We start from the raw sequence: 17,625 nt of genomic DNA on the forward strand, positions 1-17,625 counted from the left end.
TATATGGCGAGAAACAGGGATACACATTCATTCATCTGCATATGACAATCCAGTTTTCCTAGTACCATTTATTGAACAGGATGTTTCTTCCCCAGTGTGTTTTTGTTGACTTTGTCAAAGATCAGTTGGCTGTAGATATGCAGCTTCATTCCTCAATTCTCTATTCTGTTCCATTGACCTTTGTGTCTATTTTTATACCAGTGCCTTGCTATTCTTAGTGCTATAGCCTTGTAGCATAATATGAATTAACGTAATGCAACGCCTCCAGCTTTGTCCTTTTTTCTTATAATTACTTGGGGCTGTTTGGGCTCTTTCTCGGTTCCATGTGAATTTCAGGATTGTTTTTTCTAGCAGTGAAAAAAATGACATTGATATTTTGATAGAAATTGCATTAAATCTGTAAAATGCTTTGGGAAATATGGTCATTTTAATGATACTGATTCATCAAATCCGTGAGAATGGGATGTTCTTCCATTTGTTTGTGTCATTTGTGATTTCTTTCATCAGTGTTTTGTAGTTTTCCTCCCTGGTTAAATGTATTCCTAGTTACCGTGTGTGTGTGTGTATTGATTGTAAATGGGATTGATTTCTTGATTTGGTTCTCAGCTTGATCATTATCCAATACCGTTTTGAACAGAAATGACAAGAGCAGGTATTCTTGTCTTGGTACAGATCTTAGAGGAAAGGGTTTCAATTCTTCACTGTTTAGCATTTTGTTAGCTGTGAGCTTATTGTGTATGGTTTTTATTGTGCTGAGGTACACAAAGTCTTTTGTTTTGGGTGTAGATTTTAAATTTATGAAAACAAGAATGGGACATTTAAAAGAAAGTTTTAAAGATGGGCTTGTGGTTGGGGTTGAAAAGAGCATATTAAAAATACAAGAATCACAGATATTAGTGGATGGTTCAGGAGTAGAAAGGTAAAGATCCCCCAGGATTTGCAATTAGGAATTGTGGATTTTTCTGAGGCCAGGTCATTAGATGGATGGAAAATTTTATCTGCTATAAGTACAAACAAATCATCCATCATGTCTTGGAGCAAAGAAGAGAAAACCAGTTACATCAATAAATATATCTACCTTGGCTTCTAACACCAGAATTCCTCCACCTCCACCTCCAGCAGAAGTTTAAGAATTATCTTGCCATTTGCTTCTTCCTCAAAACCCATATCCAAGCTATCCCCAAATGCTGATGAATTGAATCTACTCCTTATCTTTCGCATGTCCATTTTGCTGTATCTCTGCTGTATTTTCTTTTTTTTTTTTAAATCCCAGATCCAACTACCTGTACCTACCATATTTTCTAATCTAAGTGATTAGCCACTATCATTTCTTACCTAAACTACTACAAAGGATTCATAGCTTATTTTCTGAAGTCCACTCTCATGCTCCTCTACTCCATTCTCTCAAAATGAAAAGCTAGCCATATCATTCCTACCATCATCACCATTCTACTCACCACACATATGCACAGCCTCTGCACATACACACAAATATATGCATGTGTACACACACACACACACACATCCTTTAACCTTTTAGTAGCTTCCATTGCTCTTTGGATAAGTTTAAAATGCTTAACATAGCCTGACGTGTGGGATTTTACGCCATATTACCTATATTTTCTTCTTTATTTCATCTTCCTTTCTAAACACTCCATTCTTCTTACTTGTCTTTGAATGTTGAATGTGCCTTGTGTCAACCACAGGGCTTTTGCTCATGCTGCTTCCACTGCCAAGAATGTTCTCACTCACCCAAATCATTTCACTTGGTGAAAATATTTATGAATGTTTCAGTTTTCAGCTCAAACATTATTTATTCAAATAGTGATTCCTTGACCTCGCCAAGTAGGCCAGAAACTTCACATTACAGGCTCTTCAAATATCAGGGACCACTACTTCCTGATTGTTATCTCAGTTGCATTCTTTCATTTATGGGGTTATTTGACCAATGTCTGCCTAATCTACTAAATAGAAAGCTCCATAAGGACAGATAACATGCATATGTTTTATTACCATTATATGCTCTGCATTTCACACAACTTTGGTTCATGGTAGATACTCTAAGTATCTGTTAAATAAATGAAAATGGAGAAATATTTAATTATTTGGGGATTGAGTACGTACTTATGGGGCTTCTAAGACCAATTATGCCTAAATTAAAAAGGTTACTTTTTTAAAGTTTGAGACCTAGGAGATAAAAAGTAGAAGCAGAATCAAGAATAAACAGAGAAAACAAGAACAGGAAATAGATACTAGAAGAGAAGAGATACTATTACCCCTTCATATATTAATTTCTTCCATGTTACTCAAAACACAGTTACAGAAAAAAATGGGAGTGGCAAGACTGCCATGTTGTTTACAGTTTTGGTGTAATCAAAGAAGAAAAAAAGTTGGCAAGGGAAAATTGCAACAAAGTTTTCCATTCATTTAATAGAGAGTTAGACATTTTACAAATAAGAGAAGAAAGCTGCATGTTCTTTTCTGATGAGTCATGAACAGACAGTAAGGTTAATGAAATTTGCAACCTATCTATGAGGACTTTCAAAGCTGAACAGACCAAGTAGCAACAAATAGGGAGAAAAGAGCAAAAACTCAAGCAATCAACCCTAGAAAAAATAAATAACAAATAACATGAGGAAAGAGTCAAAGATGTTTAAGACATATGGAAGGGAGTAAAATTATAATTTATGCTTTAAATTGATTTCTCCTTAAACATAACTTTTTTTATGCTTAATGAATACATATATTCATTAAACATAATGATACTTAAGGTGGTTTTTGGTAAGAGAGCAAAAACGAAGTTAGCTATAATATGAAATTGTCATTAAGATCTCTGCAATATAATTAATGTAAGAGAGACTTCATGTTGGTATACAATCTGCGATTATCAATAAGCACCACCTCGTGTTTGTCTGGGGGGTTGTAATAGTTCTTAGAGAATATGGCTTCCCCAATGATGGTGACAAAAGCCACAGAGACTTCAGTCTTCAACCAATACTCCTAAGTTGTAAAATGCCATAATTTTAATAAACTTATTTTCCTTGACTTACCTTATCTCCTTCTCTAGTCAGGCAAATCCACAGGCCTCCTTCCTGACGGAGCTCACCTATCCCAGCTGGAAACCTTAAACTGATTGTACCCTAAGAGACCAACTCTACCTCAGCAGGAAGTGTGTGAAAATTTTTCTCTGAGGTAGAAATACCTTAATTTTAAAGTCTTTGTGAAAGTGGTGCCTCTGATGCCTTTGTTTAACTTGTTTTATTCCTTATCTTCTCAGTTGCCTTATTTTAAACTCTGTTGCCTCTACTCTCAGCTGCTGAGTGCTTACTAGTTTTCTGGTCCAATATTGCTTTTTAGCCTAATACACAGTCTCCTTTACTCCCAAGTCTTTTGTGGCTTCTAATGCATGATTCAGTCTTGTCCACCAGTTTTTCAATATTCTAGGCTAGTTGTATTCCATAACTAGACCCTTTTTTTTGCTATCAATATTCATTTATTAGCAATCTTGGTTTCCTACCTTGTCTCTACTCTACCCTGCTGACCTCTGTTTTTCTGCTGTGACATTACACTATCTGAACTCTTTATGAAATTATGGACTAAGACCATACCCTCTCCTCAACCTCACCTCTGTCTCTATCTCTCTTTATGACATTTTTAGTTCATCGTTATGCTATAGTCAACAAATATATAGAGAATTCTGCTATATTTCTCAAATTCACTGTGATGTGAACAAATATTTGAGGGTGATTTTTTTAAAACTTAAAAAACATATTTCTGCTGCTTATTTCTTGAATAAAACAAATGATGAGAACAATAAAAACCAAAATAAGTTAAAAATTACAAAGCTGTTTTTCCTGTAGCATTTACCAGGCTGGAGTACAGTTGTGTGATCTCAGTTCACTGCAACCTCCAACTCCCAGGCTCAAGTGATTCTCCCACCTCAATCCCCGTCAGCTGGAACCACAGGCACACACCACCACATCTGGCTTTTTTTTTTTTTTGGTATTTTTAGCCATGTTGCCCAGGCTGGTCTCAAACTCCTTAGGTCAAGCAATCTGCCACCTTGGCCCCGCAAAGTACTGGGATACAGGCATGCACCACCTTGCCTGGCCTACGTATGATGTTTTTTACTGCCAGATAATGGTTGGCCTACACAAAAACAACAATATTTCCTGACCTAGAACTGATAATTCAGTTAGATTTAAATGGTGTTGCTTTCTACTAAAAAATTCTAATTTTTAAAATAAGCAAAATGTTTATATCATTAACCAACATTAATAACTGTAACTGAAAAACTCATAGAGAACCAGCTGTAGGCAAAATATGAGCAGTTATATGAATGTCTCTTACAGATCTCCTGTAGTTTATCTAGTTATGTAAGCACCCATGTCTATGCAAATAGCTGAGAATTAGAATCAAATAAAAAGTTGGGCAACATAATATAGTATAAAGCAAATTTCTTTTTGATTAGAGATAGTTTTTCTCATAAACAAGTTGATAATTTATTTTAAAGAACTTCAAAAATTATAATACTATGAGGGAAATAAAATAGGATAAATTCAATGTGTGTGGCTAACATCAGATTTTAGTCACTTTTGCAGAATCTTATACCATGCAGCCATTTCTCATGTTTCTTCATGGAACTATGTTATTTCACAGTGCAATGATTTCCCAACCTATATAGGTGATGTCTCAGGGCTCATCACACTGAGGCCAACCTAGTCTATCCCATACTTACCCAGTGAAATCATAGGCCTGGAGTTCCAACTCTCTAGTCCAAACCTACATGTGTCCCTGATGATTACAGCATAACTAAACATCACATTCAGAACAATGTGGCACTTCTCTACATACATATCTCATAGAGGCTGAAGTCAAATTGAAGGAGAAAAATCAAGAACCTGCAGAGGATGTCTCAGAGGCACATACCTAATCAGTAGCAAAAAGTGAACGAAACTCAGTGGTGACCCTCACCTTAGATTCCCCATGAGATGCCAGGGAGGCTACTGTGGCTTCAGTGTGTTGTATTTTACATGCTGGGGTTCCCACATTCCTTTCTCTCATCTTTGGGATTTCTTATACTCCCAAACTCCTGAGTTTCAATTCTTGGAAATAAGGGAAATACTATGACTTTTCAGCTCTTTTGGCTTTAAAAAAGTGTCTTCATATTGTCTCCTCCACAGACACCTACAGGGTCTGATCCAAGCAGGGCTGTGGCCATTGCTCCCTGGACAATGCATCGCATATGAGACAGAGGGTATGTTAACCCTGCTGCTGGAGGATGACTTTATTTCCCAGGGGAAATTCTAGCACATCTGGGGTACTGTGGTCCTCACACTTGGTTTCGATTGTCTTCCTGACGACAGACGTCTGCTTTCTGGCAAGGGTAAGAGTAATAATCTGTGGTTAATGTCTAATGAAAAAATGTTGGCATGTTGAAATAGAAACAAGGCTCTCTCTTCTTTGTTTAAATAAACATACAGTTTTGTGCAAATTAAGTCTGAACATAGAACAGATCATGAGGGAATTATCAAAGTATTGCTTTGGGTGATATTTGGAGTAATAATCTTTTAAGATCAATTTTAAGGTTTACCACTTTTAAACCTTTTATTCTTGCTTAGCTAAATCATCATGAAAGCAGGACTTCATATGTCTCCCTGATGACAAAACTAATGTTCAGACTGTTTGAGCTGAACAGTCTAGTATTTACAAATTCTATGCATAGAATTGAATAATACGATTAAACATAGGAAGGGGACTGTGAGGTGGCAAGATATAACAGATGATAACAGTGGTATTGCCCTCTTTGTTCAAGTCCTTACTCTGCCTGTGAAGCTACAGCAGTCTCCCCTCTGATTATAGTATCATTTTGGAACTTTCTATCCAAAGAAATCATTACTGAATGATTGTATATTAAATAGTTGTGCACGCTTTAGCAATCATGGCTACAATGAAGGCTTTCAAACCACTGAACAATTGGAATCCAATGAGAGCTAGGGAAACAGCATCTTTGCAGCCTCTTGGAACTGTTAGGTAAAGAAATCAAATTCATTAACAGTGATTTAAACTCTAGGTCACTACAGAGTCAAATGGGAGTATGCTCTGGGTTTCTACCATTAAACCCTTTTGCTTATGGTCTTCTTCCTTCCTTATGGAAAGTTTGGTTGACTGATAATATATACTCAGCTCATGAATTAGAATGCCATTTGAAATAGAATTAGAGAGGGGATTTCCATTTGGATAATTTCAGCTGAGAAGGTATAAATTCCATCAGAAGGAATAATAATTGTATGCAAAAAGGTGTAGCCAGAGCAGTGCACTGACATTTCCTGTTTGATTAGAGACTTTTATACACCTAAATGACAGTTGGGAATATTGCACAAAGCACCAGACAGGGGTCAGTAACAAAGGTACTAAAGCTGTGGGACTTGCTAGTTGGCTACTTTAGGCTAAGGCAGATGAGGCAATTTTCTGGTCCTTAATTCCTATCTTATATATAAGAGAGATGAATTGGAAAATCTTTAAGGTTCTTCTCAGCCACATAATTCTGTGCTTCACTATGCCCCATCGTCAACTCAAGGAAAAGAAGTAAACTGCTTTAGGTTTTATGGTGGCGGGAAAAAGAAAATCATTCCAAGAGGATTATATGACTAGTATTGAGAGGTCCTGTGGAGCATGCTACATCTTGTCTTCTTTATTGCCATATGGAACATAAAATGGGAAGGCAGGGCCTCTTACCACATATCTCACTTCACTTACAACTCCCGGGCAACTATTTTTCCTTTTTCTTTTCTCTTTTTTTTTTTGAGACAGAGTCTTGCTCTGTCGCAAGGCTGGAGTGCAGTGGCACAATCTTGGCTCACTGCAACCTCTGCCTCCTGTGTTCAAGCGATTCTTCTGCCTCAGCCTCCTGAGTAGCTGGGACCATAGGCCCCTGCCACCACGCACAGCTAATTTTTGTATTTTTAGTAGAGATGGGGTTTCATCATATTGGCCAGGATGGTCTCAAACTCTTGACCTTGTGGTCTGCCCATCTTGGCCTCCCAAAGTGCTGGGATTACAGGCATGAGCCACCGCGCCTGGCCAACTATTTTTCTCTTGATAGCTGATGGAGGGTCTAAGAATTAAAGGTACTGCTGGCCAAACAAGGCAGCCCAAAGACTACAATGTCAGGGACTCAGAGGTTCAGTAAAACTCCTAGGAAGGATTGCTTTGATATTTAAAGGTGAATCAGAAACACATATACTGGTCAAATTTATGTTTGAGAATGAGCACTTATTCTAAGTCAAATGTTTGCTACTATTTACATGTACCAGAAACAGTGTCATAGAAGCCTAATTAAGGTCTACCTTCTTATTGCTGTGTGACAATGCAGGCCAGGGAAGGCCATATCTCATTATTATTTCAACAGAAATAATAGAATCTTTTTGACACCTATTGCTGACAATAATTTCTAAAACACAACAACCACAACACAAAGGCCTAGTCAAGTTCTATTCAGTACTAGTCTGGGTAAGAAGGATGGAAGTAAAAAAATTTAATATAATTTTGGTAGGCTAAAAGACCGTGAGCACTCAATGTGGTAAGACCACGCGGCAATCAGGAAAGGGAAGATCTCAAAGAGGTGTCATTTGGGTTGGATTTTGCAGAAGTGGTTATAATTCAATTACATTTATTAAGCAACATGCTGTTACAGTAAATGGATTTATATAAATTGCATGTAGACAACTTTAAATCTGAATATTAAGACACCAGAGAAGTACCTTTAGTCCCAGGAGACAGAACCTAAATAGTGGATTCAGGTTTGCTTGTGCTTTCATATATTTAGAGAAATGAAATAGAAGTATAAAAAACTTTAGAGCTTACATAATCCTGCACTTAATTTTTAGTCAATAATACGGATACTTAACACTGATATTGAAATACTTACTTATTAGGAACTGTTCTAGGCAACTTCCATTTATTCAGGCTTATCTTAAATCAAAGTGCAGGTCTGGACGCCACTGACCAGATCTTTGACCTGGGAAACTTGAGGGCCTGCCTTCATTATGTGAAAAATGGAATAAAAACTCAACCGGCTTCAGAGGATTGTTGGGAGGGAAAGGAAGAAGAGTCGTATTTTATTTTTCATGCCGTAATACAACTTCAACTCTTTGGAATGAGCACAGCCAAAACTGAATGATATTTTCATTTTTTCTTGAGCATCAGGCTTATTTTGACACCATTAACTAAAATGGAAGTGCTGGCCTAGTTTAAAAGACCAAGGGTTCTATGTTAGCCACTTTAAGTACAAGATGTCTGCTTAACCAATCATAACTTTTTTTTTGAGCAACTGCTGCTTGGAATCTCATTCGTCAAAGTAAAATATACCAAAAAGTGAGCAACATTAGTTAGGATCAGCATTAGTAAAAACAAGAATCACGTAAGTAAAATACTGCCTTATTGCAGGCTAAGGAAATGTTAAAGTGTTTTTAAAAAGAACATGTTTTTTTTAACCCGTCTATCATGGATGGGCATGTGGGTTGATTCCAAGTCTTTGCTATTGTAAATAGTGCTGCAATAAACATATGTGTGAAAGTGTCTTTATAGTAAATGATTTATAATCCTTTGGGTATAAACCGGGTAATGGGATTGCTGGGTCAAACAGTATTCCTGGTTTAGATCCTTGAGGAATCACCACACTGTCTTTCACAATATACACCACGGAATACTATGCAGCTATAAAAAGCAATGAGTTTGCAGGGACATGGAGGAAGCTGGAAGACATTATTCTTTTTCTTTTGCTTTTTTTTAATTTTTATTGGATTTTAGGTTTTGGGGTACATGAGCAGAGCATGCAAGACAGTTGCGCAGGAACACACATGGCAGTGTGCTTTTCTTTCCTTCTCCCCTTCACCCACATTTGGCATTTCTCCCCAGGCTATCCCTCCCCACCTCCCCCTCCCACTGGCCCTCCCCTTTTCCCCCCAATAGACCCCAGTGTTTAGTGCTCCCCTTTCTGTGTCCATCTGTTCTCATTTTTCATCACCCGCCTATGAGTGAGAATATGCGGTGTTTCATTTTCTGTTCTTGTGTCAGTTTGCTGAGGATGACGTTCTCCAGATTCATCCATGTCCCTACAAACGACACGAACTCATCATTTCTGATTGCTGCATAATATTCCATGGTGTATATGTGCCACATTTTTCCAATCCAGTCTATTATCAATGGGCATTTGGGTTGATTCCAGGTCTTTGCTATTGTAAACAGTGCTGCAATGAACATTCGTGTACATGTGTCCTTATAATAGAACGATTTATAGTCTTTTGGATATATACCCAGTAATGGGATTGCTGGGTCAAATGGAATTTCTATTTCTAAGGCCTTGAGGAATCGCCACACTGTCTTCCACAATGGTTGAACTAATTTACACTCCCACCAACAGTGTAAAAGTGTTCCTTTTATCCTCTCCAGCATCTGTTGTCTCCAGATTTTTTAATGATCGCCATTCTAGCTGGCGTGAGATGGTATCTCAATGTGGTTTTGATTTGCATCTCTCTGACGACCAGTGACGATGAGCATTTTTTCATATGATTGTTGGCCTCATATATGTCTTCTTTCGTAAAGTGTCTATTCATATCCTTTGCCCACTTTTGAATGGGCTTGTTTGTTTTTTTCCTGTAAATCTGTTTGAGTTCTTTGTAAATTCTGGATATCAGCCCTTTGTCAGATGGGTAAACTGCGAAAATTTTTTCCCATTCTGTTGGTTGCCGATCCACTCTAGTGACTGTTTCTTTTGCCGTGCAGAAGCTGTGGAGTTTCATTAGGTCCCATTTGTCTATTTTGGCTTTTGTTGCCAATGCTTTTGGTGTTTTGTTCATGAAGTCCTTGCCTACTCCTATGTCCTGGATAGTTTTGCCTAGATTTCCTTCTAGGGTTTTTATGGTGCCAGGTCTTATGTTTAAGTCTTTAATCCATCTGGAGTTAATCTTAGTGTAAGGTGTCAGGAAGGGGTCCAGTTTCTGCTTTCTGCACATGGCTAGCCAGTTTTCCCAACACCATTTGTTAAACAGGGAATCCTTTCCCCCTTGCTTGTTTTTGTCAGGTTTATCAAAGATTGTATAGTTGTAGATATGTTCTGTTGCCTCCGGTGCCTCTGTTTTGTTCCATTGGTCTATATCTCTGTTTTGGTACCAGTACCATGCTGTTTTGATTACTGTAGCCTTGTAGTATAGTTTGAAATCCGGTAGTGTGATGCCCCCCGCTGTGTTCTTTTTGCTTAGAATTGACTTGGCTATGCGGGCTCTCTTTTGGTTCCATATGAAGTTCATGGTGGTTTTTTCCAGTTCTGTGAAGAAAGTCAATGGTAGCTTGATGGGGATAGCGTTGATTCTGTAAATTACTTTGGGCAGTATAGCCATTTTCATGATGTTAATTCTTCCTAACCATGAACATGGAATGTTTCTCCATCTGTTTGTGTCCTCTCTGATTTTGTTGAGCAGTGGTTTGTAGTTTTCCTTGAAGAGGTTCATTACGTTCCTTGTGAGTTGTATTCCAAGGTATTTTATTCTTTTTGTAGCAATCGTTAGCTCTTCTTGTTTTATCGATCCTTTTACCATTATGTAATGGCCTTCTTTGTCTCTTTTGATCTTTGTTGCTTTAAAGTCTATTTTATCGGAGATGAGAATTGCAACTCCTGCTTTTTTTTGCTCTCCATTTGCTTGGTAAATCTTCCTCCATCCCTTTATTTTGAGCCTTTGTGTATCCTTGCATGTGAGATGGGTTTCCTGGATACAGCACACTGATGGGTTTTGGATTTTTATCCAATTTGCCAGTCTCTGTCTTTTGATTGGTGCATTTAGTCCATTTACATTTAGGGTTAATATTGTTATGTGTGAATTTGATACTGCCATTTTGATGCTAAGTGGCTGTTTTGCCTGTTAGTTGTTGTAGATTCTTCATTATGTTGATGCTCTTTAGCATTTAGTGTGATTTTGGAATGGCTGGTACTGGTTGTTCCTTTCTATGTGTAGTGCCTCTGTTAGGAGCTCTTGTAAAGCAGGCCTGGTGGTGACAAAATCTCTGAGTACTTGCTTGTTCGCAAAGGATTTTATTTTTCCTTCACTTCTGAAGCTCAGTTTGGCTGGATATGAAATTCTGGGTTGAATGTTCTTTTCTTTAAGAATGTTGAATATTGGCCCCCACTCTCTTCTGGCTTGTAGTGTTTCTGCCGAGAGATCTGCTGTGAGTCTGATGGGCTTCCCTTTGTGGGTAATTCGACCTTTCTCTCTGGCTGCCCTTAGTATTTTCTCCTTTATTTCAACCTTGTTGAATCTGACGATTACGTGCCTTGGGGTTGCTCTTCTTGCAGAATATCTTTGTGGTGTTTTCTGTATTTCCTGCATTTGAGTGTTGGCCTGTCTTGCTAGGTGGGGAAGTTTTCCTGGATGATGTCCTGAAGAGTATTTTCCAGCTTGGATTCATTCTCTTCGTCCCCTTCTGGTACACCTATCAAACGTAGGTTAGGTCTTTTCAAATAGTCCCACATTTCTTGGAGACTTTGTTCATTCCTTTTTGCGCTTTTTTCTCTAATCTTGGTTTCTTGTTTAATTTCATTGAGTTGGTCTTCGACTTCAGATATTCTTTCTTCTGCTTGGTCAATTCGGGTATTGAAACTTGTGCATGCTTCGCGAAGTTCTCGTATTGTGTTTTTCAGCTCCTTTAATTCATTCATATTCCTCTCTAAGTTATCCATTCTTGTTATCATTTCCTCATATCTTTTTTTAAGATCCTTAGTTTCTTTGCATTGATTTAATACATGTTCTTTTAGCTCACAAAAGTTTCTCATTATCCACCTTCTGAAGTCTAATTCCGTCATTTCGTCACAGTCATTCTCCGTCCAGCTTTGTTCCCTTCCTGGTGAGGAGTTTTGGTCCTTTCTAGGAGGCGAGGTGTTCTGGTTTCGGGTGTTTTCCTCCTTTTTTCGCTGGTTTCTTCCCATCTTTGTGGGTTTATCCGCTTGTCGTCTGCGTAGTTGCTGACTTTTCGATTGGGTCTCTGAGTGGACACCCAGATTGTTGATGATGAAGTATTTCTGTTACTTGGTTTTCCTTCTACCAGCCTAGCCCCTTCACTGTACAACTGCTGAGGTCCACTCCAGGCCCTGCTTGTCTGGGGTGCACCTCTAGCAGCTGTGGCACAGTGAGGGATGCTACCCGTTTCTTTTTCTGCTATCTTTGTCCCAGGATGATGCCTGCCAAATGTCAGTCTTTTGGATATAGAGGGGTCAGGGAGCTGCTTGAGGAGACAGTCTGTTCTTTTTAGGAGCTCAATTTCTGAGCTGTGAGCTCTGTAGTTCATTCAGGGCTGTTAGGCTGCTATGTTTGATTCTGCTGCAACAGAGCTCATTAAAAAAACCCTTTTTTTTCTCAAATGCTCTGTGTTGGGGGGTTCGGGCTTTATTTTTCGATTTTTGTTGAGGTGTCCTGCCCAGCTAGGAGGCAGACTAGCCACTGTTTGCCTGCCGAGTCTCCCGCCCTGCTGTTGTGTGATTCGCCCTGTTCCTGCAGGCTCTGCTGTGGTCTCCGCCACGCCCTGCGGCGGAGTCTCTTCGTTGTAGCGTGTTGCCTCAGCAACGGCAGGCTGCGTCAGCAGTGGGCGTGTATCTCAGTTGGGGCGGGTTGCCTCGGTAGTGGTGGACGCCTCTCCCCTACAGAGTGTCTCGGACCGTCTGCTCGGGATAGTTTGAAATCGCGGTTTTGTTCGTCCCATGGGGTACCCCGAACGCTCTGTCCCTGCATTCCCCTGGGCTGGCCTACTGTCCAAGTCTCGTTCAGTCTCAAGTTCAGCCCTCTCAAGTCTCAGGTTGCCGGTTCAACAGGGCACCCGGACAAGCGCGCCCTGTGGGGATTGCTGGGTAGGGCCGGCTGCCGCCGCCCCGGCTGCCGGCTTCGCCAGGCAGACTTACTGCCTGGCATCCCGTGTGGAAGACATTATTCTAAGCAAACTGACACAGGAACAGAAAACCAAACACTACATGTTCTCACTCGTAAGTAGGAGTTGAACAATGGACAGAGGGAGGGGAACATCACACACCAGAGCCTGTTGGGGAGTGGAGGGCAGGCGGGGTGAGAGCATTAGGACAAACACCTAATGCATGCGGGGCTTAAAACCTAGACGACCGGTTGATAGGTGCAGCAAACCACCATGGCACATGTATATCTATGTAACAAGCCCGCATGTTCTGCACCTGTATCCCAGAACTTAAAGTAAAACTTTTTTAAAAAGAGCAACATAAATACCCATTTGTTTATTCCTTTGGTTGTTTTTGTTTTAACAATGCTCTTTAAGGGTAGTTTAAAAATAATAGTAGCCTGCCATTTTTAATGTTAACAATAACAGAGTATCAAAGTTGGAAGGGGATTTAGAGATCATTTAGTTCAAATTCCATATGTTAGAGATGGAAACTTATGCTTAAGGAGAGTAAGTGGATTGATCAAGGTGACACAGATGGCTGATGGAAAAAACACATGAGACTACTTAGCATGCTGAGGTGTTTTAGATTTGATATGAACCTTTGTTTTGCAGGAATACACAATGCAATTTCCCAAGGTCGCCTTGAGATTCTGTAAATTTCATAAATATATATGGAACTTATATGTTGTAGAGTACAGATTATGGCCTTCCCTTTTCATAAATTTCATGATTTTAGTCACTTATTTCATGTGTGTGTGTGTATATATGTATATATACATATATGTATGCTTGCAAATATATTTGTATATATATCATTGTTAGATCTATACAATGTTGATTACACACAGGCAAATTGCTTAGGTACAGAGGCAGCATTTTTCACTTATGAAATATTTGTGAGAAAACATTTGAGATAAAGGAGAAGAAAATCAGGTATTTAGAGAGGAACGTGTACTCAACAAGAAAGTGTCTCTGGAAGATAAATATTTTAGCCATGGAACCAACGGCATGTCTAATTCATGAAGCACACATTGATTAAGCTCTGACCACGCATGCAGCTCTGGACTTGACACATAGTAAGTTTTCAACAAATGAAAAGCAAGATCGCATAGCAATGGGGCAGGGGGACTAGAATGACTCTTCAGTCCCTCAACACTGAGTACGAATTCTCCATCACACCAATTGGCAAGTGTTCAAGACTTTGGAACTTAGGGAGGTAAAGGGAGAAACAATGGGAACAGGAGGCAGAGAAGGGGTAAAAGGAACAGAGGAAAAGGCAAATAAGGCCCAAACGTGTTTGTGCCCACTTGAGAAAGTCAGTCACAGAAAAGCATTTTTTTAAATGCACTAATATTCTGCCTTCCCTTTATTTAAAATATGGAATATTCATGTGTCCTCAGGCAGAGTAATCATTTAAAATATGTTGGAACAAAAATGATTAAATTAGCTTTATTCTTCAATTATATAATTTACAAGAGAATATCATTCAAAAGAAAATTTCCAAACTTGGCTGACAGGAAGAATTGGTTTCAGTTTTAGAGATTATAACTAATAAGTGAAATGGAAATGTTCCTAAATTTTCTTCAGCCAAGATATCATGGTTTTTGGAACATGCATTTTCCAATAGTTTTTAGAAATCTTAATGATATCTCTGACTGCAAAGTTTTAGCATCTGGCATTCTCATTCAGCCAAAGGCTGTGCAAAACTTTATGTGGCTAAATAATGCTCTAGAAAGGATACACCTAAGACACTTAACGACTGAGTAAATTCAGATGTGCTCATATAGCAAGATCCTACTCCAAAAAAATAAACTCTGGTGGGACTAGGTCAACATTTTAAAAATAATTGTTATATTTGTGGCAAGGGATAAATATTGAATTGCATTATGCTCTAACAAAGCAATCAATAGATTTAAAATCTCCATAGCTGATTTTATCTATGTAACTAAAAAATATTTTGATTCCAAGATACTGAGACTGTGAAATGAGTGGAAGGACAATCTTGAGATCGGAAAAGAATACTAACTCAGCCCCCATTCTAGGTGTCCTTTAAGGAATCCTTCTCCTTTTAATCACATTACTCATCTTAACATGCTATTATCTAATCATGTGACTCACAAAAGTCATGATTTGATATCATGATATTTTGCCAGTACTGAGTAATTCTGAGTTTTGGTTCTGTCATCATATATTATACTTATCGATCTTCTGGGCAACCTGTTGTGAGTGTAACAGAGAATATACTTGAAAAATATTTGACTAGCCCCCCTTTCTTGCTGTTACATAAAAATGGTTTTCTCCTTAAGTCATAAATCTATTCTGCATGTTAAATATTTACAAAGTACTTTAAAATTCTTGCTGAATGCTAAAACAAAGACAGTAACCTATGCTCATTTGAATAACCAGAAATGTTTGCCCTCCCAAATTAAGGGCCTCTGAGTTTAATTCAAATCAATTTCATGACTGGAGAGGAAAAAAAAAAAAAAAAATCTGGGCACCTACTGAGTACAAGGCCCTGTGCCAGAGGTGGAGATAAAAGTAAAGTTTCCAGGACTAGACAATCTGTCAGAAATTACTACATTTTGTATTATTTAATTCACACCACTTTCTTCTGGACTTAAAAGCTAAACCGTGAGATGCAAAATACTCACCTTTTTAGCATTAAGTTTTTACAGTGCTCCTTAATGTCCAACATTGTAACTAATTACATAAAGATGTAGTGTTTTCTATATATTAACATATTATTTCACATTTTGTTCATTAGTCTTTGAAAGTATTTAGAATGAAGGTTCCATTTATTGTATCCAAAAATAAAAATAGCATCAAAGTCTTTTTGCAACTCCCCAAACACAGTTAGTGAATAATGATCATATGCTAAAAAATGTAAAATGCAATTTGTGCTGTGCCCCATTTACTACAAAATCACTACGAACAATGCATTTTGTACACTATATTGCTCCAGGGAAACTGGATCAGCATCAGGAATGAATAAAGAACACTGCATTTGAAACCAGCTAATTCTACTTCAGCGCTTTCAAAAACTATTTGTTATGATATTACTTCCTGTCAAGCACATAATGTGATTTTTATCTCAATAAAACTAAACAGTTGCTATAATTTCAGCTTGCCTCATTTTCTACTTTTTAAGCACTAAATATTTAAACAATGAAGACCTGGAAGTCTCTAGCCAATCATCTGATTCATGCATCTCCTTGCCTAAGGTATAGTAATATCCATACGGGGGCCTGTTATGTCACACTGATACACTGAGTGGCAGCTGTCAAGGTCCTTACCTGCCCACAGGCCAGGCCCATTCCTCTTTCTCCCATGCCATGTGGACATGATAAATTTAACTCCAGGGCATCTGCTCCAGAATCCTTTAAATAAGAAAAGAAATCAAAAGAAAATGCAAAGCTTAAATAAAGATATAAATAATATCTTCTAATAGACTTTCACCACTGATAACAAAGTCATATTTGTCAAGTGTTAACTATTTGGTTTTCTGCATCACAGCTATCTTGTGAGGTATATTCTAACTATCTCAAATTAAGGTTTATATAACAACCACCATCACCACGACAATCACACAACCAATATTTACTGAGTGCTTATAAGGGGCCACTCACTGCTCTATATGCTTTATATTTGTTACCTCTAATTCTCATAATCTTTGTATTAGTATGATACCAATTTTACAGGCACATGAACTGAAGTATAGGGAGGTTAAATGACAAGCTTGGTTATTAGGTGACACAGTAGAGATTGTAACTGAGATTAGTTTGACATCACATTTATTCTTTCCTAAACAGCTTCTATTTTTTTTTATGGACACAAATGTTACTAATTATGGATAATTGATGGTGGGAGTAGGCAAACAAAGAAAAATGTAGTAGGCTAGTTAGCATGAACAAGCAAAATTTAAAATGTTTTTAACTAAAAACCAAGATTATTATATTTAAAACAGTCCATCTAAGAAATTGGAAGTATTGATAGCTTTGTCTTAATTACTTAATAAAAATACTTCCTATTTTAATCATTAATTCCTTAGTATACAAATGGATCTTGTAAAAATAAACAACATAATTCATTCTAAGTATTCTTAGAATACTTTGAGAACCTTAGAATCCGTGAGAAGTCTTCTGTGAAGAACTTAAAGGATAAACAAAACACTTTAAAAAGTTATTATAGTGGCAGGGCACAGTGGCCCACACTTGTAATCCTAGCACCTTGGGAGGCCAAGACAGGCGGACTGCCTGAGCTCAGGAGTTCGAGACCAGCCTGGGCAACACAGTGAAACCCAATCACTATTAAAATACAAAAGATTAGCCAGGCGTGGCAGTGTGTGCCTCAAATCCCAGCTATTTGGGAGGCTGAAACAGAATTGCTTAAACTTGGGAGACAGAGGTGGCAATGAGCCGAGATTGCACCATTGCACTCCAGCCTGGTTGACAGAGGGAGACTCTGTCTCCAAACAAAGTTAGTATAGTAATTTTAGGGATGGAGGAATAAACTAACTGATTCAAGTTTTATATTCTTTTAATAACTTTTTAAAATAACTTATATGATTTTTCCAGTGCCACAATTTATTTTTCAGTTAGGCCAACTAGAAGCCTGAATTGGTTACAACAATATTTTAACAGGTTTATCACAAGAAAAGGCTTAAAAAATATT

At 38.1% G+C, this 17,625-nt stretch overlaps 1 protein-coding gene across 4 annotated transcripts in view; it reads right to left on the reverse strand.

The window, feature by feature from the left end:
* Positions 1-17,625, reverse strand: part of DPYD (dihydropyrimidine dehydrogenase) — an 895,784-nt gene that overhangs the window by 268,960 nt on the left and 609,199 nt on the right. For all 4 annotated transcript variants that reach the window (XR_008473049.2, XM_035252229.3, XM_054236576.2 and 1 more), the window contains one exon: positions 16,248-16,331. Coding sequence is in view for 3 of the 4 variants with exons in the window: in XM_035252229.3 (XP_035108120.1) it covers positions 16,248-16,331 (84 nt within the window). In the remaining variant the exon portion in view is untranslated. The remainder of the gene's footprint in view (positions 1-16,247; positions 16,332-17,625) is intronic.

This window comes from Callithrix jacchus, chromosome 7, assembly GCF_049354715.1.
Source record: "Callithrix jacchus isolate 240 chromosome 7, calJac240_pri, whole genome shotgun sequence".
Taxonomy (NCBI): domain Eukaryota; kingdom Metazoa; phylum Chordata; class Mammalia; order Primates; family Cebidae; genus Callithrix; species Callithrix jacchus.